The following is a 27,212-nucleotide window of genomic DNA, read 5'->3' as shown; positions in this document are numbered from 1 at the left end:
GGTGACCGTGTAAATGTTATGAAATATTTTTAAAAAAATTCTGTTTAAGTAAAGTGAGGGTGGTTCTTCACATCAATAGCTTTACATTTTTGATCATGATTTTACCACATTTTAGCGCAACGTGGTACATCCTGATTTGACACATCCCTCCATCCCTCCATCCATCGTTTAATACAGCAAGTTATTAGTAGCTATTCGACTATTCCATCCTTCTGTTCATCCACCATGCTTACCAATCAAACACTACATCCGTTGGACGTATTTATCCACACACCTACCCGGCCATCCACGCATTCATCCATCAATCTATCGCTTGATCTCTCCGCCAGGTTGTACATTCAATCCCAGCATTTTGCACATCATTAATCGATACATACAAATCGTACAATTTATTCTTACTCCCAAACCTTGCACCGGGTCATTTTAAAAACACTGAAATAAAATTAAATATTGATTGCTTTGCTTTTAACAGGCTTTACTTCGGACTGATTATCTGGACATGTTGCCTTCGTTAATTTACAATTTTTACCTTCAATAAATAAACAGGATAAATGGCACCGTTTATTTCACTTCAGCGTACTGATACGATAGCTGTACTTAAAGCCCCAATAGCAGCTAATTTCATGTATTATTTTCATGATTTTATTTTCAAACCAAAGATGGTTCGTTTACATGTGCTAACTGAAGGACGTGTATTGAAGTATCACTGCTCGCTGATTTGGACCATGCCTACACGTTTTAACAGACTTAATAATAAACGGGTGCCGCACCCATAAAATGGCGCCACCACAGGAAAATACAAAAAAGAGTACTTCCTGCACATACACATCGTGATCAAACCAGAAACAAGCATGATGCCATTTACTTGTATGCACAACACACGATGGCCGACATTTTGTTGTTTTAATCTTTATTTTCTCTGTCATATGATTAGTTTTTGAAAATGGCAGGAAATCTAAAATGACGTTAAAACCTGTGAATTTACATGTCACTTTTGACAGTCATGGCAGCGTTAAACACTTTTTTAGTCTCTAATGGGTCTTATTCAAAGAAAACTCTTGGAAAACTAAGGATATTTTGAGATCGGTTTGCCAAACATTTGCAACTATTGGGGCTTTAATCTTATGACTACTAAAAACTCACAAAACACTTTGTCAAATGAATGTAGAAGCATTTCTCCCCGAGCAGGACTTAGCAACCACAGTAGATCTTGCGCTGGCAACATGACAGAAATGATCAGACGAACCGTTTCTATGTCGTTCAGGCCGATCCACATACTATAGTAGTCGCCTTGCATGGCGAACACAAAGTCGTTCTCTAGAATGTTATGTAAAGAGGCCAGGTAGGAGTTATGCCTGTGGTCGTTGCACGTTGCCTCGGGGCCGGCTTCGGCCCACGGCAGCAGATGGTTGAAAAAACGGTAGCAGTGACCCTCGTATGGTACCACAGGTCAGGGCATGATCCACTCGTAGTTTCCCCGTCTGAAAAATCGCCACTGAGGGAGAACAGCAAACGTAAACACGAGTGCGTACCAAATACCATGTGTTCTGGTACGCGGCCAGGCAAGATAGAATGCCGTCTATAACCCTACCACATAAATAGTCTCTAAATCATTAGCTTTTTATGATGGAAAATAGAACCATACTGGAGTAATATGCAAAGTCTCTCATAGAATGACATCATGTGGACTGAACTCTTTTCCTCGATATCAGATTTAAGGGCTGATATTACAGTACTTCAGCAAGATATTTTCGGATAAAAACCCGAAAAAATAGATTTGAAAAAAAATATTTTAATTAAAACTTGCAGATTCTTTTACATATTTTGAACATTTTAAAATTTATATGCTAAGTATCAATGTGCATCGGTGTGCATATATGTGTGAGTACTCGGTGCTTTCGGGATATCGATTTTTTGTACCACAATATTTCATCATAAGACGATCGAGAATGCTTCATGCTGAGGTAGTGTTTCTAACGATGTGCTATCAATTATTCCTAATTAAAATCTTAGACAAATAAATTTAAAAAAAACCCAGACGCCTGGTTTTAATTCGTAGAGTTTGACACAGGACACGTGAAAATATTAGCGAGGGGGCCTGACACTAGCTGGTACATATGTCATCGCGTTATTTCGAATTTTGCCGTCTGATATCTTGTCTTGTCTTATCACGTCACAATTTGTTTACTCGGTAGGTTGCAGTGTTTACGGTCCTATGGGAAATTAACAGTTGCCAGAGTCTGATTAGATGAGTTATCATGACAAAAACAATTCTATCATTCTGCAACTGACAGTCAATGTAGGACACACAAGGCGCCGACAAACACGGCTGCCTTTTCTTCGGTACACTTACCGAACGATTGGTTTTCCTGTCAAAATTTTTAATTAAATCCCTATAAACTTTACGTCTCAGATTTTGATGCTATAGCTCCATAAAAGTGCATCATAATTTTACATTTACGAGCCTACCTAGTGTCTCATACTAGGGATGAAATCAGATTAATTAGTTCTGTCGCAAAAATGACATGATTGAAGACACCGACATCACACAGGAGAGAATAAAATTTGCCAACACTGGTGGCGCTGTCACAGTTTGTATAGATTTTCCACTTCACCGGAATGACGGAAGCTTCAGAAACAGTATGCAAACAATCCCACATCTCGGGATGACGTCATTCGTGGGTGATTTAGCCATTTGTCAACCGACTTCTAGCTTGTTGGTACTGCTCTTATTCCATTAGCATTGCACAAAGGATAAAAGTACACGATCAAACTTAAAAAGTCAAAAATCCCTACTTACCGTGCAACTGTACCACGCTCACTTTCAATATGAAGAGTGTCAGTGTGAGTCCTTTGACTTGCCACATACTTAAAGGCGTCTCGGATGAGATGAAATGTCTGTGAGAATTTACCGCCAAAAGTGCAAGTCTTGTTAAAGACAATCTTTTACTTGGACTTTATTATTCATACAAGATGACCCTTCCGTCATAAATCACATAACATTTCTTCATTTAGTATGTGCACATGCAATGCAAACTTGTATGGAAAACCTAATGTTTTGTTCCACGCACACAAAACTTGTCCACTATCTGTATATCGAATTGTCTGTCTGTCTGTCTGTCTGTCTGTCTGTCTGTTTGTCTGTCTGTCTGTCTGTCTGTCTGTCTGTCTGTCTGTCTGTCTGTTTGCCTGTCTGTCTGTCTGTCTGTTTGCCTGTCTGCCTGTCTGTCTGTATATCTGTTTCTCTGATTAACTTTCCCATGGATGTCCTTTCAGAGAATCATTCAGTCAGTTCGTCCGCAAGACAATCGTCCCTTATTTTACATGGCTTATTTACTGAGTCTGTCTATTCACTAAGGATGCTAGCAAAGTCCAGTCAGCGTTAAACAGTAACGCAGTACGTGCGTTTGTTAGCCTGCGTGCCTTCGAGTCTATCTCCGTCTGTATGTCTCAATGTCTGTCTGTCCGATGAGTTGTCCGTTTGTGGGCCGGCCGCACAGCTAGATACACTGTAAGCTTACTCTGTGTCTAGATACTTTATGTAACAGGTCACCTTCCAAGTCCAACTCATTCCAAATTAAGCAGAGTGTCTGCTTGCTTCTATCTCTACACATATCTTCAGTCTATGACTGCACACACACCTATCACCGATCTCCATGGAAAACTTAAAATATGCCAGCCCGGTAAAGTTTAAATGGGCCAGTAAAGTTTAAATTTGGTGAATAAACGCGGTTTATATAATTTTTCTAAACACCCCAACGTTTTGAAAATTTCCCTTCTCGCTTTCAAATAATAACCATTTAATTTCAATTGTTTGCCTTTATTTATGATTTCACAAAAGACAACTTCCCTGTACACTGCGGTCATGACATTCTTATTTACATGTCACTTAATTTGTTGTCGCTCCCACACACTCTCGTTCTCGCTAATCGCACAACAATATACAGCAGACGAAGCGTACCATCACATTACGATTTCAACTTTATTTATTCACAGGTCGAAACACGTATTACGTTAAACGGATTTGAACTTGATGTTGAATTGAAGGTGTTTAGGCTTGATTTCATTGAAGGAGTGAAGATATCTTTGAAGGCAGACAACCCCTTCCCCTACCAACAGTTCTTGGAGAACGTTATGTGGTACTGTGAAAAAGAAACAAACATACAAATAAGTTAAGCGTTTCGATCCAGTCTGATTTAGTCTCGTTGGATGCTATACCGAGGTTAAGTCACTTTCAAAGTTTCAATCATAACACTAATAAAACTTCAATATATATAGCTTCCAGAGAAAACTTGCTTTTCAGATTTCTAGTATCATTGAGAGACAAGCAACTGTAGCAAAGGAGACATGCGTCCGGTTTACTGAAGACAAGATTGGCACAGCAAAATGCATCTTGTATTGTGTTTCAGTTGAAATCATAGAGCAAATGAGAGAGAGAGAGAGAGAGAGAGAGAGAGAGAGAGAGAGAGAGAGAGAGAGAGAGAGAGAGAACTATGGTGCTTTTGTTTCTGATACACATTCCTTGCTGATGTATACGTATCTCGTTTACAACTTATACTCTTTACGTACTCTACCCAGCACCGCTCATTATTATAACATCATAAACGTGTTCATGATTTGGTGAGTACTTACATCTAAGCAAGAGTTTGTGGTTGTTTGCAGATAAATCTTCGGTTTTGGTCGCAGTCTTCGTCATTCCATCTATCGGCTGAAAACATGGTTATTATAGGGTTACGATACTGAGGTTATTGCAAAGTTTTAGGAACCATCCACCCCTTCCATGCTAACATGTTGAGCATTGTAGCTATTCAGCACTTTTCTGAGTAAAGCGTTTCAGAAATAATGCCAAGTTTTAAGAAATTGATTGCATAGTTTTGAAACGTGTAGTTGGAGTGAAAATCTGTGCTATATTATCATAAAAAAGGTGTGAGTAAACTTTCTTCTGAAGCTGGAATACTAGTAGTTTGATGCCGTTAAATATTTTGTATGGCATGTACTATGATAGTTCAACCCTTTTCAGTTAGGAGTGTGGTGTTGTGAAATGGAGTGCTATGTGGTGTAGTCTAGTGTAATGTAAAGTTGTAAGGTGTATTGTACCGAAGAGTGGTGTGGCGTTGCGGAGTGTGGCGTGGTGCACTATCGTGTGGTCGAGGGCAGTGTAATGACGTGTAGTATGACTTTGTCTAGTGTAGTGTAGTGTAGTGTAGTGTAGTGTAGTGTAGTGAGTGCAATCTAGTGCAGTGCCGTGGTGTGGTGTGATGTGGTGTGGTGTGGCGTAGTGTAGTGTCGTGTCGTGTAGGGTGCAGCATGATACTGTGTGTCATATGTCATAATAGTACACGTTGTGTAAAATTTTAGCTAACAGGAATGACTATCTGCGTTCACTCTCCTTAAACTGACTTTAGTTCACTGCTATACTTACAATAACTGCTCCAGGCAGCCATTTCTACACAGTCTGAACTACAGCGGAGACCACAGCTATGATCTGGTTGGTCAGGCTGCCAGGTGTAAAAATCGAATGGGCTTCCATCTGACCACCGATAGGTTCCTGTCTGTGAACAAAATACAGGCAGGGTACCGAGAAGACAAATTACAAAGTTGTTGATTAGAGACAAAATTAGTCCTGAATAACAGTGGTATGATCATTCTACACATGTCACCTGCTCATGTATTTTTGGGTTTCGCTAATCTAGTTTTTGCTGAGTCATCACAGTCAAAATTCCATTATTTAAGGAAAAGAGTAAAAAATATATTGAAGCACGGGTAAACCTACCAATAAGTCAAGCAAATATACCATAAAACGCTATTTTACATAATTTCTGTTTTTCAACTCAAACTTTAACGTCCAATGACTCAGCAAAAATTAAATGAGCGAAGCCCAAAATACGTGGCCGGGTGTGACATTTTAGTATGTAGTAAAACACATATCAGCGCGGTGTTAATGGATATTATTATATACCCTCAGGAAAGAAAACTTATCAACTGAAAAAAGAATAAGTAGACCCTATTTTTCTTCTGCGTAGCACTTTCTTCTGAATATCTTCTTTATTTAGGTTTAAATGTCATGAAAAATTGAAACATTTTATTGACAATGAGCAAGAGTATGGTGTCTCATGAAAATTTTGAAATTTTCAAAAGAATCAGATATGATATCCTAAATCCCAGTTGTGGTATACATTTCGCAGATTTCACCGTTTTATATCTCCTGTTTAATGCATTACGGCACATTTATAATAAACCTAATAAATAAAATAGGAGGAAACGACAAGTTTTCCTTTAACCGACCTCCGCGGCATCGTTCAAACCGATCCACATGTTGTTGAAGCCGCCTTGGAAGGCGAACACAAAGTCGTTCTCGTCCACGCTGTGGATGGAGACCAGGTGAGAGTTGAATCCGTAGAGCCTGCATTCAGATTCCGCCAACGACCAGTTCACCTCGTAGTCGAAGAACCTGTAACAGCTGTCCTTGTACGGATACCAATACTGAGGACATACTGAGCTGGAATACTCTTGGAAAAGCAGCAGAATTTTTAGGGTAGAATGGTAGAGATAGATACTCGGATTCTCGAACTTTTACAATTCTTTTCTGATCTACCGCTTGTGGGGGTTCATTTTAAAGCTCTTGGTGTAAAAAAATTGTTTGCCGGCTTAGTTTTTTCGAACATCAAAAATTTCACTACTTGTCATGGAGTTAGAACAGGTACGGCGGCCATTTTGAACTTCAAATATCGATAAAAGTTACACAGTCATTTGTTTCTATGGTACTTAACTTTGCACGGAGACCCCGGATTGTTGTTCGTGATTTGGTGAGAGAACGATTGAAAGTTTCATTTAGGAAAATTTGAAAGCCGTCCTATGCAAATGACATAGAAGTAGAGTAGGGATGCTTCTCTAGAGAAAAGGAAAACAAAACAAAACGACTATGACAGAACAAAAATTGTATATTTCTTGTGCAATGACGTAATGACTGAAATATACTCACTGTCTTCTGCCTCGTAATACACGGCACTGACTTCCCAGACGATGAAAAGCAAACTGAGCACCTTGTACAGCATCTTGGCTCAAAAGTTTAGACTTGCTCCGAACTTGCAAACAGTGTCTTCAAATTGCAACAAGTCAAGTTTAATTACAGCGCCCATCCCGGGATGATGGCCTACTGTATAGTCACGTGACAGAGTACCAGTGAATTTTCGCACATGACACAGAGAAATCTAAATCTGTAGGATTTCCTTATCTTATCATTATACCTTATTAGTCTTAATACATCTTAAGACGGACGTAATGAAAAAAGATTATTTTGCTATCGACGAGACCAAATGCAGATTTGGACAGATGTTCACACATGATAGATCTTGAACGACGTAACATATGTTTTCATTCCTTACCCATGACGCGTTTCTTGAGACTGCGCAGTGATGAAATCAAATGATGAATAATTTTTATCAACCATTACAACGGCACATGTACTGAGTCTTTTTTTCATCACCCAGAAAATGCTCAAGGAAGTATAGCTGAAGGTTAGTTTATGACAAACACGGCGATCCTGCAGTTAATTTTACCAGTAACCATGACTCTCTACCAGTAATTGAGAAGAAGCAACTTTCAATCGGCTCACTTTTTCGCTTTGCATGCTGGGAGTAGGGAGTTCCATTATCAAAAACCGGGACATGCGAAACAACACATAAATATATGAATCATGCTTTTCAAACGTGTTGCGATGAAAATGTCATCGGCAATTTATTCGGCGGTCATATAAGCTTATATAATGTATTTAATGTTTTATAAATTTCAAAACTCCACATTTACTAATTCTCAAACGCGAAATTTGGATAGAGTTCACTCTTGGTATTTTAATCCTCATCCTGTATTGTGTAATATTCCATTTAAAGGTAGGCGAATTGATGGTATATCTGAATAGGAGGGAAAGGAAAACAGATTTCCATTAGAAGAAATGTACTAAGACAGATAGATAGATTGACAAACAGACAGCAAACGCTCATAGGCATATAGATAGATACGTACGTATGTACATACATACAAACATACATAAATACATACATAAATACATACATACATACATACATACATACATACATACATACATACATACATACATACATACATGCATGCATGCATGCATGCATGCATGCATGCATACATACATACATACATACATACAGACAGACAGACAGACAGACAGACAGACAGACAGACAGACAGACAGACACAGTGTTATAATATGTTCAGTAAACTTACGAGTTTAATTTCCCCCCTTGAGTGGTGGGTCGACAGCAGGCATTTTACACATGTACCTCCTCTTGGCTGTGCAATCTTTGTCGTTCCATCGATCAGCTGCAAAGACGAATGTGAAAGAAAAACAGTCGTTTGTAACGAAATAATAACCCATGATTGTTCAGTTGTCTCCAACGACGACAGGGTAAACAGGCACTTACCGCCATCTCAAGATTTTTATCCTCATCTGCCTAGCGGTGAAGCCGTCATCTTTTGGTTTGGCGACTTTCTCCTTCGTGGAAAGTTATGTACATCACAACAGATGTCCTCGAACGCAACAATTTCAATCATACACTTTCGAAAGTTTCATGTGTTCTTTGTACAATTCAGGCTTGAACAGACATTCCTTAGGTTACAAATTATCGTATTGCAGACAGTAAAAATCATTTAAGAAGTTCTGCATGGCATAGAATTTGGGAATGCTATGCCAAAGGACAAGCGAGATTGTCCCTCTGGACACGCATGCGTGATGAAAGTGTCCGAGTCGGCGATTAGGATGAATTTGGAAGTTCAACTCACCGTATTCACTTGTTACTTGCATCTCAACGCAGTTTTCGTCACAGAAGAGGCCACAGCTGTCGTTAGGCTCGCCGGGCTGCCAAAGATGAAAATCGAAAGCTGTGCCGTCGGTCCACTCCCAGGTTCCTTTCTGTTGGAAGGTGAAAAGGGATAATACAACAAAAGTCTGTTTTAAAATGAAGTTCAATTTTGTAAGATATGGTCGATTTATGAATAAATTGAACTGTTTAAAAGATTTTTTCCTAATCGCAAGGCACTAAGTTCTAGAAACTTATAATTTGTGACTCAGGAAAGCGAGTACTTATCTTACCTTCATTTTATCTCTTTCCTTTCTGTATGAACTTCATCAGTGTATCAATCAACTTTGAATAAATGTCTGTCCTACCCGCCTAAGTGTCTTTCAGTCTGTATGTCTGTCTGAGTGTCTATCCGTCCGTCTGTCTGCACGTATGTATGTATGTATGTATGTATGTATGTATGTATGTATGTATGTATGTATGTATGTATGTATGTATGTATGTATGTATGTATGTATGTATGTATGTATGTATGTAATATTTAATATTTATATTTATTTCTTACACGCACTACACATACGTCTCAGTGCGATTTACATATTATAAAAAAGAAACAAACAAATACTAAAAACCAGCAGTATGTATGTATGTATGTATGTATGTATGTATGTATGTATGTATGTATGTATGTATGTATGTATGTATGTGTGTGTGTATGTATGTATGCATGTAAACATGTATGTATGTATGTATGTATGTATGTATGTATGTATGTATGTATGTATGTATGTATGTATGTAATTTCTCTGCGTTCTTGGCTTTAATCTGTGAGTTTATCTACTGTTGTTTGCTTTTGACAAAATGCCTTTCAATCGTGCGCCCTCTGTGCTAACACCGTTGTGAATCTCAACCAGTCCTATGCTCAGAACTGATGAGCTCGAGTACAGACCTTGAAATAAACTACACACATACTACTTTGAAACGTTAAGCACTATTTACATCTACTTCACAAATAGTTAGTTCCATTACACGAAGAAAGTTGACGGCTAGTTATCTTGTGCCAACAAATCGCCTGTACTTACAGCGTTTCCTTAATTTTTTCTACATGTGGTACTTAAATCTATCACGTGATTGCTGCGTTTTCTGTTTTGCCATATAGGCCTACTAGTACATATTCCGGGTGATACAATTTTGTGATATTTATTGTTTAGCGAAAGGTTGTCGCTAACTCGGGAGTAATTAAAAAAAATAGGCGCTTCGCTGTTTTTGGATTTTTAGCGACATCTAGGGTACAGTCGAATCCCAACGACGCTCACCTACCTCCCTTCTGTCGTTCAATCCAATCCAAATGTCATTGGCCCCTCCCTGCAGACTGAAAACGAAGTCGTTCTCGTCGACGCTGTGGATGGAGACCAGATTGCCGAGCGGACTGGCAACAGTGCATTCTGCTTGGGCCATCGTCCATTCCAGCTCACAGTCGTACAGGCGATAGCAGTTATCACGCCATTCGATCCACAAGTCGGGGCAACGCTGCTGGGCCTGGCCTATTCAGATGCGTTATAACCGACCACAAATTCAATAAACAAAAATGGAACAGGCAGACAGAAATTCATGAGTAAGCCAAATGATGGTGACGCACATTTCATATAGCAAGTTAAGAAGTGAACGCGATGTCATGATATTTGCAAATGCAGTCATTGAACTACGGAGTTCGGTAGATTTCACTGGGGCGATAATATCACACAGGGCAATTTTTCGTCCAAGCTTAACTTTGCCCCTGGCAACACTTTGGTAATGTCCTTTACGATTTCTTATAATGAAAATAACTATTTTATAAAGGTTGTCTTACAAATATTGGCTTCGTAAAACGCAAGCGTAATCAATTACCGTACAAGCAACACTTTGATTTGAAGCTCAATGTAGGTGCATCTCGTCACAGAGGACGAACTTAATCGAATCACACGTTCGTAGCAATGGATTAAAAAAGTGCCCCAATCGCTGGAGATCTACAACTCAATATACATTTAGTCAATTATAATGAAAATTGAATTGGGGAATATAATCTTCAGTCTCTTGTACCGACCCAGCCATCGTCGTATGCAAGGAGGATTTGATCAACAGTTCTCGGTAAGATGTTACTTCGTGTAGTTCACACCATATTGAATCAGAAAGTTACCGCACTGGTAGAATCCAGCCACAAAATATGACGTCACAGAACAAAAAACTGCCGAACTATTCCGAACTAACATGCACATAAAAAGTTGAATACCTACATTGTTGCAGATTTAGGCCAACGACTAACACCGCAAACAACGTCGAAAGTGTTTTGAAAATCATTTCTGTTTTCGGCTCAATAAGACCTCTCGATGTTTATGTTGATATTCTGGCTTGGCTCGAGTTTTCAGGTGCAAACTTTTTTTTTGAAAGAGACGTCAGCGCCCGAGACATAAATCATCCATGATGCTGGCATGGCAACGAGTTCAACAGACAGGCTGTCGTGATAACATAAGCGTCAATCATAATAATTATCAGTTCAGGGCCATACCAAAAAAATCTTTTGTTTCTCCACTTTCGTACTAGTGAAATAGGTGGATTGGCTTCTGTGACAGACAGGTGATACATATTTCTTATCGACACGCTGCAAAACACTTCAACTAATCAGGTGATTGAAAGGCTTGCATGAAGAGCCATGTAGGAAAAAAATGAGAAATGGTCATACAATACTATTTCACCGTAATCGTAAGTCTACAACACCATGCCAACGATGCCGGTTGTTTTAAATTTTACAATACTATCGTCCTCAAGTGACCACAGAAGGTCATACATATTGGAGTGGAGCTGAACTGTTCAGTATATTTTGTGTCAATGTCCTTTTTGTCATACTCGATCAAATGCTCATTCGCACGCACGCACGCAGGTACACACAGATGGATAGATAGATAAGATAGCTAGTTCGCTAGCTAGCTAGACAGACTTTCAGACAGAGAGACAGACAGATAGACAGATAGATAGATAGATAGATAGATAAATAGATAGATAGATAGATAGATAGATAGATAGATAGATAGATAGATAGATACATACATAAATACATACATACATAGAAAATTCATCACTTTCTCACTATCAAGTTGAGCCAAAAAACAGACTGAGAGGGAAAACGTCAAGTAATCGATCATATTAGCGTAATGGGAAGTAAAGTCAAAGTAAGATAATGTGTAAAATCTTACAATGCACGAATTTACAGTTTTGACGTGCACATTTTTGAACAAAAAAGCAGGTGTAATATCTGATAATATAATTCTTACAGAAAACAAGAACATGTTCTTTTCATGTTGAAAAACAAAGTAATTGCCTATCAGACACAAAGCACTGTGCACAATTTGCAATGTTTTGATAGACAGATGTCTTAGTTGTCAAAAGTAAAATTCGACATACCACACACACATTCAGCAACTGTTATCAAACTGAACACTAGAGGCATTCTCGCATGATTTTGAGTAAGATAAGAATACATTTAAAAAAACCTCATCAGAAACGATATGGAATAAATGAAAATCTACCACAAATGACATAGCTTTCTGCTACAATACTTTGGAAAAACTACTGCCTGCCATGTCACATGACACTTCATGTTACTGGGTATATTCAATTTTTTGTTCACATTGATGTTTGTAATTTTTTTGCATGCAGTCAAACAAATGTCAGAGGATCAGTTGGTGACATAATTTTAGCAGGTAATAATGTTCTAATGATGATGTAATTGTTTGCCGCCGTTATATTCATAAAGAAATTGTCTTTTTTTGTTTAAATTCAGTGATTCTTAATCCAGATAAATTATTTAATAATAGACTGTATCTTCTAAAAAATGCTCAGTGTTTTAAATTTTCAAAAAAAGTACGATAATCACACTCTTTCTTAAGATGTGGCAGACAAATCCGAGGAAGTAAAATAACGAGCACAACACTTGAATGGAAAATTATAAACTTTAGAAATTATCCTCGCAGGACCTCAAATTAACATTCTAATACGATGCGCGGATAGATAAACAGCATTATTTCGTCACATCGTTGCAAACAAGCATGACGATCTTGTGGTCGGTCATTGAAATTCACAAAGTCCAGCGTTTCCAAGCATTTCCTTGTGTACCTTGGCAGCTTCCAAGTCTTTTTCCAGCATGGAGATAACATATTGTTTCTTCTGTGGATCCTCGGGTGCATGGCTGTCTTCGAAGTCAATCATTTGCTAAGGGAAACGTGACATTTTGATCGAGACCCATGAGATTCGATAGCTCCTCTTTAACAGACGCCAGTGAGGCCTGAGTCATTTTGTCCAAGTTGGTAATGATAATGAACACCGGTATTCCTCGTCCTGTTTGAAAGAAGAAATTGTTTTAATATAATGTGCGCCTCGAAAGTGAAAGACTTAAACTTATGTTCAAACTTTTCTCAAGGAGTCTTTCAACCATTCTCTTTCGAAATCATGAATAAAAATCATGGGTCGCAATGTAAATTTTGATACTTGAGAAACAAATTACCTAAGACTGATCGATATTTGAAATTAAAAATGGCTGCCATCCCTAGTTAAGTCCGTGGAGAAAAATAAAATTTTCGATTTTCGAAAAACTTAGACAGTGAGAATTTTTCTTACGCACCAAAAGCTTTAACATGAACCCTCACACGTGGTAGATCAGAAAAGAATGCGAAAAGTTTGAAAGTCCGAATATCCGTCTCCCAGGCCCATATAACCTTAAAGGGATATAGTCGTCGGTAGGTGCGAGTTTCTAGTTTACAAACAATGTATTTCATGCATGATATCAAGATTCACCTCATCATCATAACTGCAACATTTAAATTATACGATGATAGATTATGACAGACAAGTTTTAACTGTCATCAATCACCATTGTGCCTTGGATACATGGTTGCCATGGGTCGTATGGGTCCTATACGACCTTTGAGCGCAGTTCCGACGACTATATCCCTTTAAGATAATGATTGCTGCAATTGCAAGAGCGCCGATAATTTGATTCATATCGATTGTATGATTTACATAAGGAAACGTGATTCTTATTTGAACTGTTATTATGTTTATTAAAAGTTTTCTGTACAGCCATGTACACTTTTTTCTGTCATGACTATCTTCAAGTCATGTGTTTTTGGTATGTTATGGACAAAAATGAATTATTTTGTTGCCCTGGCTTTGAATATTAAGCCAATAATTACAAAATACAGGAAAATGTGAGAATGCTCGATGCTAGGTTAGCTCACTAGCGTAATCTCGAAACTTAAATCTGACCTATTCTCAAGATTAGATGTGGAGTATATGTTTACACCTTTTAGCATTTATTTGCCAAGTATATTATCTGGTAATGTCTAGATCTTACCCGATTCCTTCGCAGACGACAGTGCAACTGTTGGCAACTTCTCAATATTTGCCGTTCCCTTCTGAATTACGACAACTGTATGAATTTTAAGATGATGGCGGCTTATTGATCTGGTGCTTTACCCATTCTTTTGTCTGGAGTCTCCCTCCCTTGAAATATGCTGAGGAATGTATTCTTTAGATCTCCGGAACTATCTTGGAGGTACATCCCACAGCCTAAACGACGATTGGTTGACATGGAGTTCGTGTTTAGTGTACGGTTTGGTGCCTGCTGATTCTAATGAGAAGGTTTGTGAAATAGGTGTCCCTGTATCCTGTCTCAGACACTGTGACCAAAAGAAGCAAAACTATGAAAATGGTAGCCATGATACTTGACAGCAATGACGTTTTAGACATGTCTTCATCACGTAATGACATTGACTCACAGTAACGGTGCCACCCATATGTACAATTTGGAAATTTATGGTTATGTACTTGACCACAACGATGCGTTTATACTATGACTAGGGAGTTAATGTTATGAACTGAATGGCTCGTGCTCATGTTTTGCTATGTTTATCATCGACGACATGATTGTGCAGATACTCTACACCTACCTTGCTTATGGTATTGATTGTTGATGACTTTCCATGTGACGGAGACCCGACTATAGAAATATTTTGTTGGCAACAAAATTCTTCTAATCTACCTTTTAACATATCACATGAAAAAAAAATCATTTGAAAACCTATAACTGTTACAATATAAATATGTACGATACATTACTAACTTCCCTGAGTCCAGCTGCCGACGTCGCTCACTTGTCATTTTATCTACTGTCCAGGGCTCGAAATTAGCGGTAGTCCCGCGTCGACAGACTACCACCTTTTCCCCGGGATATACAAAAATCCATGAAATGGTAGCCAACACGGACTACCAAAGACCGGAACATAAAATTCAGTCAGTACTTGGCGTGCCATATCCTGTCCGTCACTTTGGAATGAGCTAAATAGCAGTCAAATCCAGTTGGACACAGCTACCTGAGTAAGGCCAGACTATGACTTTGTTATGCAAATTTGCAGTGAAACTTTGCAACAAAGTTTCAATATCTCAACTGATGTACTTGAATGACAGGCACAGGAAATGATGGCCAATGAAAACGCATTTACATTGCATTTTGATCACAATATATTAATCACAGACAATATGCCCCCTCCCTACAGAAAGCCCATTGTCTATTTTAAGCCCTGCTATAGTATGTCTAGTCGTGCTGAGAAGGTCGTGGTTGTTGTCATGACGACTGTCAAAATTTGCGTACAACTCTGAGAGTGAACGAGTTGTCAATAGGCCAACCAACTGTTGAGTATCACTATTGTCCATTAGGACAAAAGGAGCGTTTTTGGTCACCGAGTGCGTCATTTCAGAACCTGGACGTCATGGTTATTTTTTTTGGGGGGGGGAGGGGGTTACATACTCAGCAGGACAGATATCCTTGATATCCTTGTTTGCATGTCTAAATATGCTGAAAAGATGAGGGAATTATTATGTAGCCAGTGATAAAAGATAATAACTGTTGCATCAATATGCCAAACCAGCATAGTTAAGCTAAAAAAAAAAAAAAAAAAACACGTTGGCTCATCAATTTTGCTGAATGTCAAGGACCAGAAACATTGAGGGGGCTTTATACCTGTTTCATTTGGGTATTAGGTGTGCAAGTGTGCACATCAAATGACCAGAAAATTCACTTCATTGGCAGAATCTTGAAAATTGCTTTTTCTTGTCTGGTTAATGAAAAACGATAACCCTAAACCATAGACCCTCGTTATTTGAGGGTCTATGCCTAAACTAAAATATGCATGGGCTACCAGCCATTGTCACTGGGCTATCAACTTCAGATAATGGTAGCCAGAGTGGACTACCAGGGGAAAAAGTTAATTACGAGCCCCGACTGTCAGGGGTAAAATATCTCCAGAAAAACATATCGATTTACCAGTAGGGTAGGCTTAAATTAATATCTCAAAGAAGCGGCTAGGATATATCAAGGCCAATGTTGTCACTCTTTATAAGTAATGAAAATGCTCTTGAAAACTAAAATTCTAATACGACTCATGACAATGATGATCCATGATTCATTGTGCAAGAAAGTTGCCACCTTGTCATAACAACAGGATACACTGCTAAGTAAGTTGAAATATGCATACGAAAGCAGCGAGGCAAACAGTTGGCAATTACACAATTCAAGAATTGAGTTTGGCTTGTAAAATGGAAAGTGTTTGTCGAATAAGATGCCTTCTTTTTGGCAAGATATTCATCCATTGCATCGTTGATTCTAGACGGAAAACAATGCAGTGCCCGATTGGCGAATACTTCTCAAGACATAAGAAGTTTCGAAAGATGTAAATATGAATAATGCTTACTTCGACTTTTCCGAAGCACCTTACAAAATGCCACATGATAAATGTGTGAATAAGTTGCATTCTTTGTTTTAAAAGCAAATTGTTGGATTTCAGATTGCTTGTAATATGGAAGATAGAGAATCTCAGACCATAGCTGTAGATGGGATTGCCCTGTGTACTTTCAGGCATTTCAGGGGTTTCCAGAAGAGCTATCGTAGTTTTTCGTCAGTTACCTCATATTGCATTGATGTCTCTCTCTCTCTCTCTCTCTCCTCTCTCTCTCTCTCTCTCTCTCTCTCTCTCTCTCTGTATGTATAAAGAAGGAATCTTAACGTTCTTTGCTGTTTAATTGAAGCATTTCCGAGTTCTGTAAAGTCTGCAAAAAGAATGATATCCATCCTTGTATTTTTTTATTATAGAACATGAAATCCAATCAAATCATTAGTGCAATGTTCTTACGAATCATTTCAATTCAAGGAAGTTTCATTGGTGCAAAACTATCGGAAATACATGTACCCGGTATCCGTAAATTTGACAATTGTTAGTACAATTGTTAGTACCTTATTTCACCTAGAAAGTAGGAAATGAAATTTAAATTATTGTATAGCAACATCTTGTCAACGGGTGTATAAATCTATCATTTTAGTTTGTAATGGATATTGAAGTTGAACATGTGTTAAAACAATTGTGTCATGTAAATATCCGTCTTGTTGTGTGCATTGCAGTTGTTTACTTAGACCACCGTACAGCATGAAATACAACAGATATGCTGATGAGTACTTACAGAGATCGGGTTTTGTTCCTTTGACGTGGAAGAAAAGGTCTCTTTTCGAACACTCGTGTACCACTTTGTCGTATTCCAGTGGCCTGCTTATACTTCCAGCAGTTTCTACGCGTTCATAAATCAGTATGTCACTATCCTTAATAAGATTAAACTCCTTTCGATTGCGTCCGATGAGTGTGGTTACAGTATCGCCTTTTTCGCAGAAGATAGTACTTCGGTTTTCCCTGCCAACGGGACTGGTGTATATTTGGAATTCTAAAGAGAAATTAGTTCAGGTTTATTCGAAAAGCAGAATGCATTTTCTATGTGATTCTACGCGCAACACATTACTTCTTAAGGCATTGATTCTGTAGGTTCTGTAGGTGTAAAAATTAGTGTGTCGAATTCAAGATAGGTACTGTGAGCTATTTATCTCGAATTGAATAGAACAAAGCAATTCTAACGAACGTTGAATTCTGTTAATTGTTACTAATCAGCAGTAATACTCTGAGGTTCTATACAGCCATAAGTCATAATTACGAACAATTTCGACCATTCGACTCGCTCGGTCAAGTCTTTCCTTTCACAAAATTTGGTTTACATATCTTTCTGATATCTCGCTCCAAACTTAGATTCCAAAGAAAAACTTTTTTAACATATTTTATACATCAAACATCGACATTGCGTTTGTGTCAACAAATGACGGCGTAGCTGAAGCAAAGGTTAAATTATTATATAAAGTAAAAGCAAAATAGAATATACTTCCGTCTTCCTCCTCGGCCCCTTCTCCCTTCGCAAAATGTCCTGGTCTTTTACTTCTGCTGTTGGGTAATCATGTTCCGATTTTGGAATACTTGTGCATGGAGTAGGGAAATTGGAGCTTTCCATTTTACTGGTGTATAAATAAGCCGCCCAAGATGACCGACAGTGTGCCAAGATGTGATTCATGGGACAATGGTTACGTGTTAATTTAAAGGTGGAGTCACACAACTGGTTCTGTACTCAGTTTGTAAATAAATATGTTCAATTTTTGGCAAGATAGCATCGTTTTGGTGTATTTTTCAGACAGCGTTTGTTGCACAAATAGTAAAAGGTCGAACAGAGACATCACAACCTCTGATGCTTTGTCAATATTACTCCCCCTTTTGTGTTAGGCAGGCTTAGCAAATGTGTTAACTATACTTCACCTTTTCAACACTGCCTATTCAAATGTCATGCTTTTCCTGACACATGTACATATCGTCTGTATAACCATACACACACATCATATCGTGCTTGTGCGAGTTTACCTCTCTGTCAAAATCTCAAAAGAAAATGAATCGTTAAAGCAAAAATGTGAACGTCCGAAAGATAACGATAAATTATAATATGATTGTTCTTGTCAATGTTTCTATGAAATTTCTTCTTGTTATGTGTTTTTTCTTGACGGCAATGTAATTTTGATTTTACAATACGTTCGCGATATGTTTAGGTTGCTGTCAGTAACCCTGTAAATCAGCTGTTGGATTGTCTTCGTTGCTCAGGGCAACTGATTTTTTCAAGTTAATTTCGATGAATGTATTGCACAATTATGAAACATTCGTTGTGCAAAGATCAAGCAATTACAATCTAGAAACAAAGTTGAAACAAAGTGAAAACTTATGTGGAATATAATATTACCAATAAGAAAATAATTGTCATGAGGGCAGAAACACGCTATGTTTTGCAACTTTTACCTATGAACAGGAAGGAAGCGATCACGTGATATTTTTTACAAAACTAAGAGCAAATCAAGAATGGTAAATGTGCATCTAGAGTCACATGTTGTTACCCTTTACGCATCTGAATGAAATTATTTCTACAGACCAACACATTAAATTTGCAAGGTATCGGACGAGTTGTCTTTAACTGTCGAAATTTCCATTAAACTTGAAATTTCGCCATCATTAATTGCGAATCTGAATAAAGTTATGAAATGAGAAATGAATTTTGTTTTCATCTCTCACACACATGTTTTTCAGAACACGTTGACAAGTTGAACTCTGACATGATTTCGCAGTACAGAAGAATGTGTATTTTACAAACAGTGCACAAAATGTTAAATCGGTGAAAATAGATGAAAGCTAATTGATCTTGGAGCTTTTGAGATCATAACCCTTTGTAAAGTTATTGTCCGTCATATTTCATGGCATTTCTCGTAAACTGGCGTTTTTGAATTATTATAGTTTGATGATTGCAATTTTGGTACGCTTTTACACATGCAAGTGGATAAACTGAGTTTTTTTTGCAAATTTTTGCGAATGAAGACTCAACAGTGGCAAAAATGTTTTGACACTCTAATATTCTTACCTTGAAAAGGTGCCATTATAGTTTTTCTATTCATTAGTGTTTGACCTAGATCAATATGATTCTGCTTGACCGAAGTTGAATGGTTTCCGTTTAGTTACAGTATCGCATTTCCTAGATAAGACGCTGTTTTAAACACGCCCCTCCAGCTTTTATACACGTGTACGGTATGGTAAACGGAACTTATCACACTTGACCTCACACGCCAACCCTATATAGAACTTAGATAGTGAGGTTACCTGATTACTGAAATTTCGAAAATCGTGATTTTTACTCACTCAAACGTCATAAAATTTAATGCTGATATAAGTGCTTGCAGGGTTTTGAACAGCAACATTTCAAACTGAACTTTGAACCTTGAACTTTCACTTAGTATTACGCAAATACACGTTTTCATGGCGTAACCGTTGCATATATCGTACGTTGGATTCTCGATGATCAAAATAAAGCCCAACGTCCTAATTATAATGGTGTCGTTTGCCATGTCCATTGTTTAATCAGGTACGGTTTCTTGCTGGAAGTTCGCCATCAAAAAGCTGAAATGGATGCCTCTAGCGCCCCCACATTTCAACAGTGATTGAAGTAAAAACAGAGTAGTTTCAGTACATTGTGAAATAATGTTAACATATTATTTCCGGAAAATACCAATCTACTTGTTTTGTCAGTTGAAAACATTTTCTTTCTTGATAACATATAAATGATTTTACATGTTTAAAGCTGCATTAGTAAAAGGTTAATTTACAAGACAGCAGTGCTAAGTTATAATGCTTGATCGTCTGTATTACCTTCGACAGGCTTATACTTTGAATATTTGTTTTGCGCTACTACGAAAATGGTTTTACTTTGAAAATTGCGGAAAACAAAGTAAAGAGTGTCAAATGACGTGCCCATTCTGTCCCTAATTATAGTTCTGTAGATCAGTTATTGACTGTTTCCATTAATGGGTGGAATTTAAAGAACGTGTCAGAAAATAGTTATAAATCTGATGTCAATAGATTACAGAGAGACTCAGGCCACTGGACTTTTATCCAGCATCTCATTAAAAGTCAACCCTGAATGGTGTTGGGAATCACGTGTATGGTGTAGCTCCGCCCACCAACTCCTTTACTAATTATGTAGATTATGCATTGGGCGTGTCATTAGTTAGTCGTGTCATTCATTGATTCTAATGATTATTCATACTACACTGTATATATGGACCTGTGATAGTAATAAAGGTCAAGATTTGAACTTGGTCATACTAAGACACAATACAAAGCTGTCTCCGGCCTATTCTGTCTCTCTCTAACCGAACCTACCCCCAAGTGTGTACCCCACATTTGTTGGTGCCGAGACCAGGATAGGCCGGAGACAGCTTTGTATTGTGTCTTAGACATACTTCGCGATAATCCAAGATGATTTATCAAGATGACTTTGGGGTGATGAAACTTAGAAACAGTTCGGAGTAGGCTACTTCAAAACATTTCTGCACAAAGCGGGATATGGAAATGAAAACACTGAAACAGAAATCGTCATGTGTATTGTTCACCAACTTATGAAAAAGTGCGCTTGTGTGCTCCGGGGGGGGGGGGGGGGGGGGTGGTTGAACGTGTGAAGAAGGTGTCTGTACCATTTACATGGTGTCTGTACCATTTACATACTTTACATACTTGTGAATTTTGTCCCTCATACCATTTCACGTGTGGATTCGGCGCCACGTAATATACAGAGTCCAGTTTATGCACTATAATAGTATTTAATAAATAAGAATTTGAAGGGCTAGCTTCCTCAAATCGAACTGTTGTTCTCTGAGTAACCATCGACATGTTTTGCATAGGGCAAGCGTTTACTTCTATGTTCCTGAAAACATGCATGTGTTTGCATGACGAGGACCGAATGTAAAATAGTTATTTTATTTTTCATACGGATATGTCAAACGTGAGTCTGAATCATTACCTACTCTTTCAATTTGAACTTTATATGTGTTCAAGTGAGCTTCAAATTGTTAAATATAGAGAGTATGTTCAGCGACCCATATATACACTCCTACTGAATTTCATTAAGGTAATATGCGCCTCGAAAAATGAAAGACTTAAAATTTTGCTCAAACTTTTTTCAATTAAACTATCAACCATTCTCTTACCAAATCGAGAATAAAAATCTGGGGTCACAGTGCAAAAATTGGTACTAAAGAGACAAACCACCTTAGACTTTCCGATATTTGAAATTCAAAATGGCCGCCATCCCTGTGTTAACTCTTGGGAAAAAATTAAATTTTCGATTTTCGAAAAACTTCTTTCGCCAAGAGCTTTTAAATGAGCCCCCACAAGTGGTAGATCAACAGAGAATTGATAAATTTGAACGCACGAATATCTGTCCATGAGGCACTTTTCTCAATGCTAAACGAGGTTAAACATACCAAGATATCGTTCCTGCCGTAGAAAGCGTGCTTGAATTACTTGTTGCTAGGTTGAAATATTATAGTCTGGATATAGAAATATTACAAACTGAATATTTTCAAATGTGAAAATAGATTTTTTTCAGATGTCTAATGATAAAATCACTAAATTACCTTATTATGGGACATTAGTTTGCAACTAAGTCAGAACTAGAAACTGATTTGATGATATTGCAAACGCATTCATTTACTCGCAAACTATAGAACCAATAATATTGATGCGGAGTCAGAAACTTTGGGTGTTGTTTGCCTCTATTTGACCTTCGACCTCTCAACAGCTTCATGGAAACACTGGAAAAACAAGACCGGATTCACTAGTTCTCTCTAAAATACAGTTTAACCAACGCCAAGTTACGCAGAAAGCGATGGTCAGGCCAAAGCATGTGGATTAATATAAAATAATCAAGCTGAACTATACATGTCTTCATGGACGCTTCACTGTTTAACTTAGCGAACACGGCGCTGTACGCATAGCATACGCGACATGGGATTCTGAAAATGCTTTAGGCTACTTTTCCGTTTTCAAAAGATCAATATTACATTACATATCAAATAGCATTCCTTAACTTTGAAATATTTAGCAGCAGTCAAAACAGTGAAACGTACGTTCAGTTGTCAGACACGATAGAAATTCCATGTGCGTTGACAAGCAGCGTTGGTGTTAAATTTTTCGTTTACCGTATCTTGATACTTCAACATTGGTGTTTTACCTATAGCTGAGTTCCCTGTTGCCCTTTATAATACGCCACTTGCTCATTCCGTGTCGCGATTCGTCAGAATTACGTCTCGTGACGAGAAAATAGATACGTCTAGTCTCCCCTGAATCGGCAAGGGTGACGTCACAGGGTATATTTTGAAAGTTTTTTTCCTAGGGAAATAGTTTTGACCAAATTTGGAAAAGTGCCCGGTCATGTGACTATAGTGTCGTCTGCATTTTTGCAACAATGGCCTAATGTGGGTCCGGGATGAGCGACGAGCCTGTCTCTAAAACAGCCTTTCCAACATTCAAACCGCGTAGGAATTTGAACAGCTCATCGACGAAAAAGATTCAGGTACAACAAAGGATGTTGCTAGGTATGCTTAGAATATTTTTGAAAGAAAGTGGTACCACGTACAACTAACCGCTGTGGAAATATAGCCAAGTAAGCATTACGGGAAAGCTCCATTAACTTAGGAATACCCCCACTTCCCTACCACTTCCATATCAGAAGATTAATCTCTATGTCAACATTTGCACACAGATTATCTTGTAGTGTAAACAACACATTAGCACTGCCGGAACTAATTTCAGGATCAGCATTTGACATCAAATTGAACCCCTAGAAACATATCATTTGTTCTTATTTTCTTACTAAAGGGATGGATGAGCAAGCGTGATTTATACATAGATATCTCGTTTGGAATGAGTTACTGAGTAGAAATCATTTTGTCATTCCACAGTTTGCGCAGTTTCGCTAATAGTCGGCTGCATTTATGACAAAAAAGGCCTTACCCCAAAAAATTGCTACAAAAGGTTTCTCAACGGATTTTGATAGAGTCAAATGTGCTTAGTAACATATTAAAAGTCTACCAAAATCTGACCACCGGAAACACGTCATTTTCAAGATGGCGTCCAAGATGGCCGCCATATACTTAAAATGGCCATAACTATACCCAAAAAATTGCTACAAAAGGTTTCTCAACGGTTTTTGATAGAGTCAAATGTGCTTAATAACATAGTAAAAGTCTACCAAAATCTGACCACCGGAAACGCGTCATTTTCAAGATGGCGTCCAAGATGGCCGCCATATACTTAAAATGGCCATAACTACTTAAATATTAAACCTAGACTAGTGATGTCTGTGTCTACCACCATGTTTTAGTGGTTTAGGAATCCAACTATCATATCTAGATTATAGGCAAGTGGTCATAAGTCCCATAATTTGCATATTTGTACATGTATTAAAATAATCACTGTCACATTCTTCGTCCAGAACATGTTGCTCATGTGGATAAATTTTCACAATTTCCGAGGTTAGGTAGAAAAGGGAAAGCAACTCCACACATCGTTCATAGTTTGGGTGTTTGCGTTTTGTGTATGAAATTGTGTATAATATAAGTGTATGTCATGTTTGGCTGTTTTAAGAAAAGTGTTGCTTAGCCATGGTGAGACGTATCCGTAATCTACGTGTCTTGATGTTACTCCACACTGGAGCGGAGAGACAAGTGTGACACTGCGATCCGTTGGCGCTGCATTTCGAAAACAGAGTTTTCTTCATCAGTCGCTTAAAATTCATTCTTGATTGGTGAGACGTGTTGAATGGTTGATTGTTTTTATTTGGTAGTATATTGTTCCACTTACGTTTGGTGTTCAAGTAGGGAAGCTAGAATGTCTACTGGTTATTCTTGTTGTGTTTGTGTAGGTTCGTGTGAACCTGAGTTCGAGCTGTCGTCGCTTTTGTGAAGTCTGGCACTTATAAGTCTATCGCCTATATTTCTGTTCCTTCTATATGCGATTATTGGTTGATTTTGGAACAGTTTTTTTTAGTGTTTCGTCTTTTTCAAGTTCACTTCAGTTTTCTGTCAGGGCTTGCTTGATTTTTGTCATTTCGATGTTACGGGCTATATGTTGTTATGAAGACTACTGTATTGTTGGTGGCGTTCTTTCTTTCTTTTTGTTGTTCAAGCTGTCTTTTTCGGCTTTTATGATCTGTTTCTCTGATAATGCGTTCTATTTCATTTTTAGCTCATATTTGGTATGTACATAACAAAAACAGCTTTTATGGTGAGTCGGTGGCGTCTGTGTGTCTCTATGTATGTATGTGGGTATGTTAGTGCGGATGTATGTCCGTCACACGCAAAAGCTCCCTTACCGCCAAAGCTATCATCTCAGTATTTGGTGTACAGGGTAGATGCAGGGGCTGAGACGTGACGTTCTTCAAATGGACGTCAAAAATGTGCAAATGAGGTAAGAAAAAGGGAAATCCTGCAAATATGTAGGAGTGGTGGCATGCCAGTGACTGAAACAGGCTACTCCACTGACCTTGAGTCATTTCCTGTCATTGTTTTTGAACTGTTACTTATTAACAGACCTGCTCAAACTAAGAGGGACTAGCTGTTTTTGCTATGCATGTTGCTAAAGTTGACCTCCAGTACCTAAAGTTTCAGACGTTATTTACTTTTGTCATTCTTGTTTTTCTGGTTTATATATTTCTTGTTGTTTTTCTGGTTGTACTGTGCAGAAATCATTGTCATAACATCAACTTGGAATTTTCCTGCACTGATAGAAACAACATTTATTGTTGATCTGGTACGCATACTGGTATGTACCAATTCAGATCAAATGTGATGGACACCGTATAATTGCGGTATTTTTATATTGTCGGTCTTGTAATTTTTCACTAAATTGTGTGACTTTCTCTGTAAAATCGGTTTCGTTGTTGCATGTTCTGATGTATCGTAATGTTTCAGGTTCAGGGATGATGATTTTCTGATTTTCATCGGAACACAACACCAACTCAATGAATTCATATCAAACATCAACAAAATGCATCCTACTTTCAAATTTTCGTTTGAAAGCTCCTCTCAAGAAATCACATATTTAGACCTGACTATCTATAAGGTCGTCGATACAACAAAAAGAACATTCTCAACACCAAGACACACAAAAGCAACAGATACATTCCAGTTCTTACAAAGAAACTCATGCCATCCGGCAGCAACATTCAAAGGTCTGATCAAAGGTGAAACATTATGATACATCAGAACATGCAACAACGAAACCGATTTTACAGAGAAAGTCACACATTCAATTTAGTGAAAAATTACAAGACAGACAATATGAAAAGATGAAGTAGAACGCATTATCAGCGAAACAGATCATAAAAGCCGAAAAAGACAGCTTGAACAACAAAAAGAAAGAAAGAACGCCACCAACAATACAGTAGTCTTCATAACAACATAACCCGTACATTGAAATGACAAAAATCAAGCAATCCCTGACAGAAAACTGGAGTGAACAAGTAAAAGATGAAACACTAAAAAAACTGTTCCAAAATCAAACAATAATCGCATATAGAAGGAACAGAAATATAGGCAATACACTTATAAGTGCCAGACTTCAAAAAGCGACAACAGCTCGAACTCAGGTTCACACGAACCTACACAAACACATCAAGACCAACCAGTAGACATTCTAGCTTCCCTACTTGAACAATAAACGTAAGTGGCACAACATATATACTACCAAATAAAAACAATCAACCATTCAACACGGCTCACCAATCAAGAATGAATTTTAAGCGACTGATTAAAAAAACTCGGTTTTCGAAACACAGTGCCAACGGATCGCAGTGTCACACTTGTCTCTCCGCTCCAGTGTGGAGTAACATCAAGACACGTAGATTACGGGTACGTCTCACCATGGCTAAGCAACACTTTACTTAAAACAGCCAAACATGACATACACTTATATTATACACAATTTCATACACAAAACGCAAACACCCAAAATATGAACGATGTGTGGAGTTGCTTTCCCTTTACTACCTAACCTCGGAAATTGTGAAAATCCACATGAGCAACATGTTCTGGACGAAGAATGTGACAGTGATTATTTTTAATACATGTACAAATATGCAAATTATGGGACTTATGACCACTTGCCTATAATCTAGATATGATAGTTGGATTCCTAAACCACTAAAACATGGTGGTAGACACAGACATCACTAGTCTAGGTTTAATACTTAAGTAGTTATGGCCATAATTTTAAGTATATGGCGGCCATCTTGGACGCCATCTTGAAAATGACGCGTTTCCGGTGGTCAGATTTTGGTAGACTTTTACTATGTTATTAAGCACATTTGACTCTATCAAAAACCGTTGAGAAACCTTTTGTAGCAATTTTTTTGGGTATAGTTATGGCCATTTTAAGTATATGGCGGCCATCTTGGACGCCATCTTGAAAATGACGTGTTTCCGGTGGTCAGATTTTGGTAGACTTTTAATATGTTATTAAGCACATTTGACTCTATCAAAAACCGTTGAGAAACCTTTTGTAGCAATTTTTTTAGGGTCAAACCATATTTTCAGCCGACTATAAAATTATCTTTAAAAAC

At 37.9% G+C, this 27,212-nt stretch overlaps 2 protein-coding genes across 3 annotated transcripts; both read right to left on the bottom strand.

Annotated features, from left to right (window-relative positions):
• Positions 1-3,963: 3,963 nt before the first annotated feature.
• Positions 3,964-7,192, bottom strand: LOC139136979 (C-type lectin LmsL-like). The gene is made up of 5 exons (XM_070704859.1): positions 6,983-7,192; positions 6,286-6,509; positions 5,423-5,552; positions 4,633-4,708; positions 3,964-4,142 (listed from the first exon to the last, which is right to left on the bottom strand). Exons 1-4 carry the CDS (start codon positions 7,053-7,055, stop codon positions 4,635-4,637), a joined length of 501 nt encoding a protein of 166 aa, XP_070560960.1. The 5' UTR covers positions 7,056-7,192; the 3' UTR covers positions 3,964-4,142; positions 4,633-4,634.
• A 505-nt stretch (positions 7,193-7,697) lies between these two features.
• Positions 7,698-11,245, bottom strand: LOC139136978 (C-type lectin lectoxin-Thr1-like). 2 transcript variants are annotated; one of them, XM_070704857.1, is made up of 5 exons: positions 11,102-11,245; positions 10,149-10,372; positions 8,812-8,941; positions 8,257-8,352; positions 7,698-7,910 (listed from the first exon to the last, which is right to left on the bottom strand). In XM_070704857.1, exons 1-4 carry the CDS (start codon positions 11,163-11,165, stop codon positions 8,261-8,263), a joined length of 510 nt encoding a protein of 169 aa, XP_070560958.1. In that variant the 5' UTR covers positions 11,166-11,245; the 3' UTR covers positions 7,698-7,910; positions 8,257-8,260. The 2 variants fall into 2 exon arrangements, with proteins under 2 accessions (XP_070560958.1, XP_070560959.1); XM_070704858.1 differs by lacking the exons at positions 10,149-10,372; positions 11,102-11,245 and adding an exon at positions 9,122-9,262.
• Positions 11,246-27,212: the final 15,967 nt, after the last annotated feature.

The sequence above is a fragment of the Ptychodera flava genome, chromosome 7, assembly GCF_041260155.1.
Source record: "Ptychodera flava strain L36383 chromosome 7, AS_Pfla_20210202, whole genome shotgun sequence".
NCBI classification, from domain to species: Eukaryota; Metazoa; Hemichordata; class Enteropneusta; family Ptychoderidae; genus Ptychodera; species Ptychodera flava.
Note: the sequence above shows the minus strand (reverse complement) of the source record. Positions and strands in the feature narration are given on the sequence as shown.

Excerpts from the sequence above, each read along its gene's own strand:
- LOC139136979 (XM_070704859.1), bottom strand. The coding sequence starts at position 7,055 with ATGCTGTACAAGGTGCTCAGTTTGCTTTTCATCGTCTGGGAAGTCAGT. Across the intron at positions 6,510-6,982 it reads GTATTACGAGGCAGAAGACA|AGTATTCCAGCTCAGTATGT; the intron begins GTGAGTATATTT and ends TGCTTTTCCAAG. Across the intron at positions 5,553-6,285 it reads GTTTGAACGATGCCGCGGAG|ACAGGAACCTATCGGTGGTC; the intron begins GTCGGTTAAAGG and ends TTTTGTTCACAG.
- LOC139136978 (XM_070704857.1), bottom strand. The coding sequence starts at position 11,165 with ATGATTTTCAAAACACTTTCGACGTTGTTTGCGGTGTTAGTCGTTGGC. Across the intron at positions 8,942-10,148 it reads GATTGAACGACAGAAGGGAG|AAAGGAACCTGGGAGTGGAC; the intron begins GTAGGTGAGCGT and ends ACCTTCCAACAG. Across the intron at positions 8,353-8,811 it reads GCAAGTAACAAGTGAATACG|CTGATCGATGGAACGACAAA; the intron begins GTGAGTTGAACT and ends TCGTCTTTGCAG.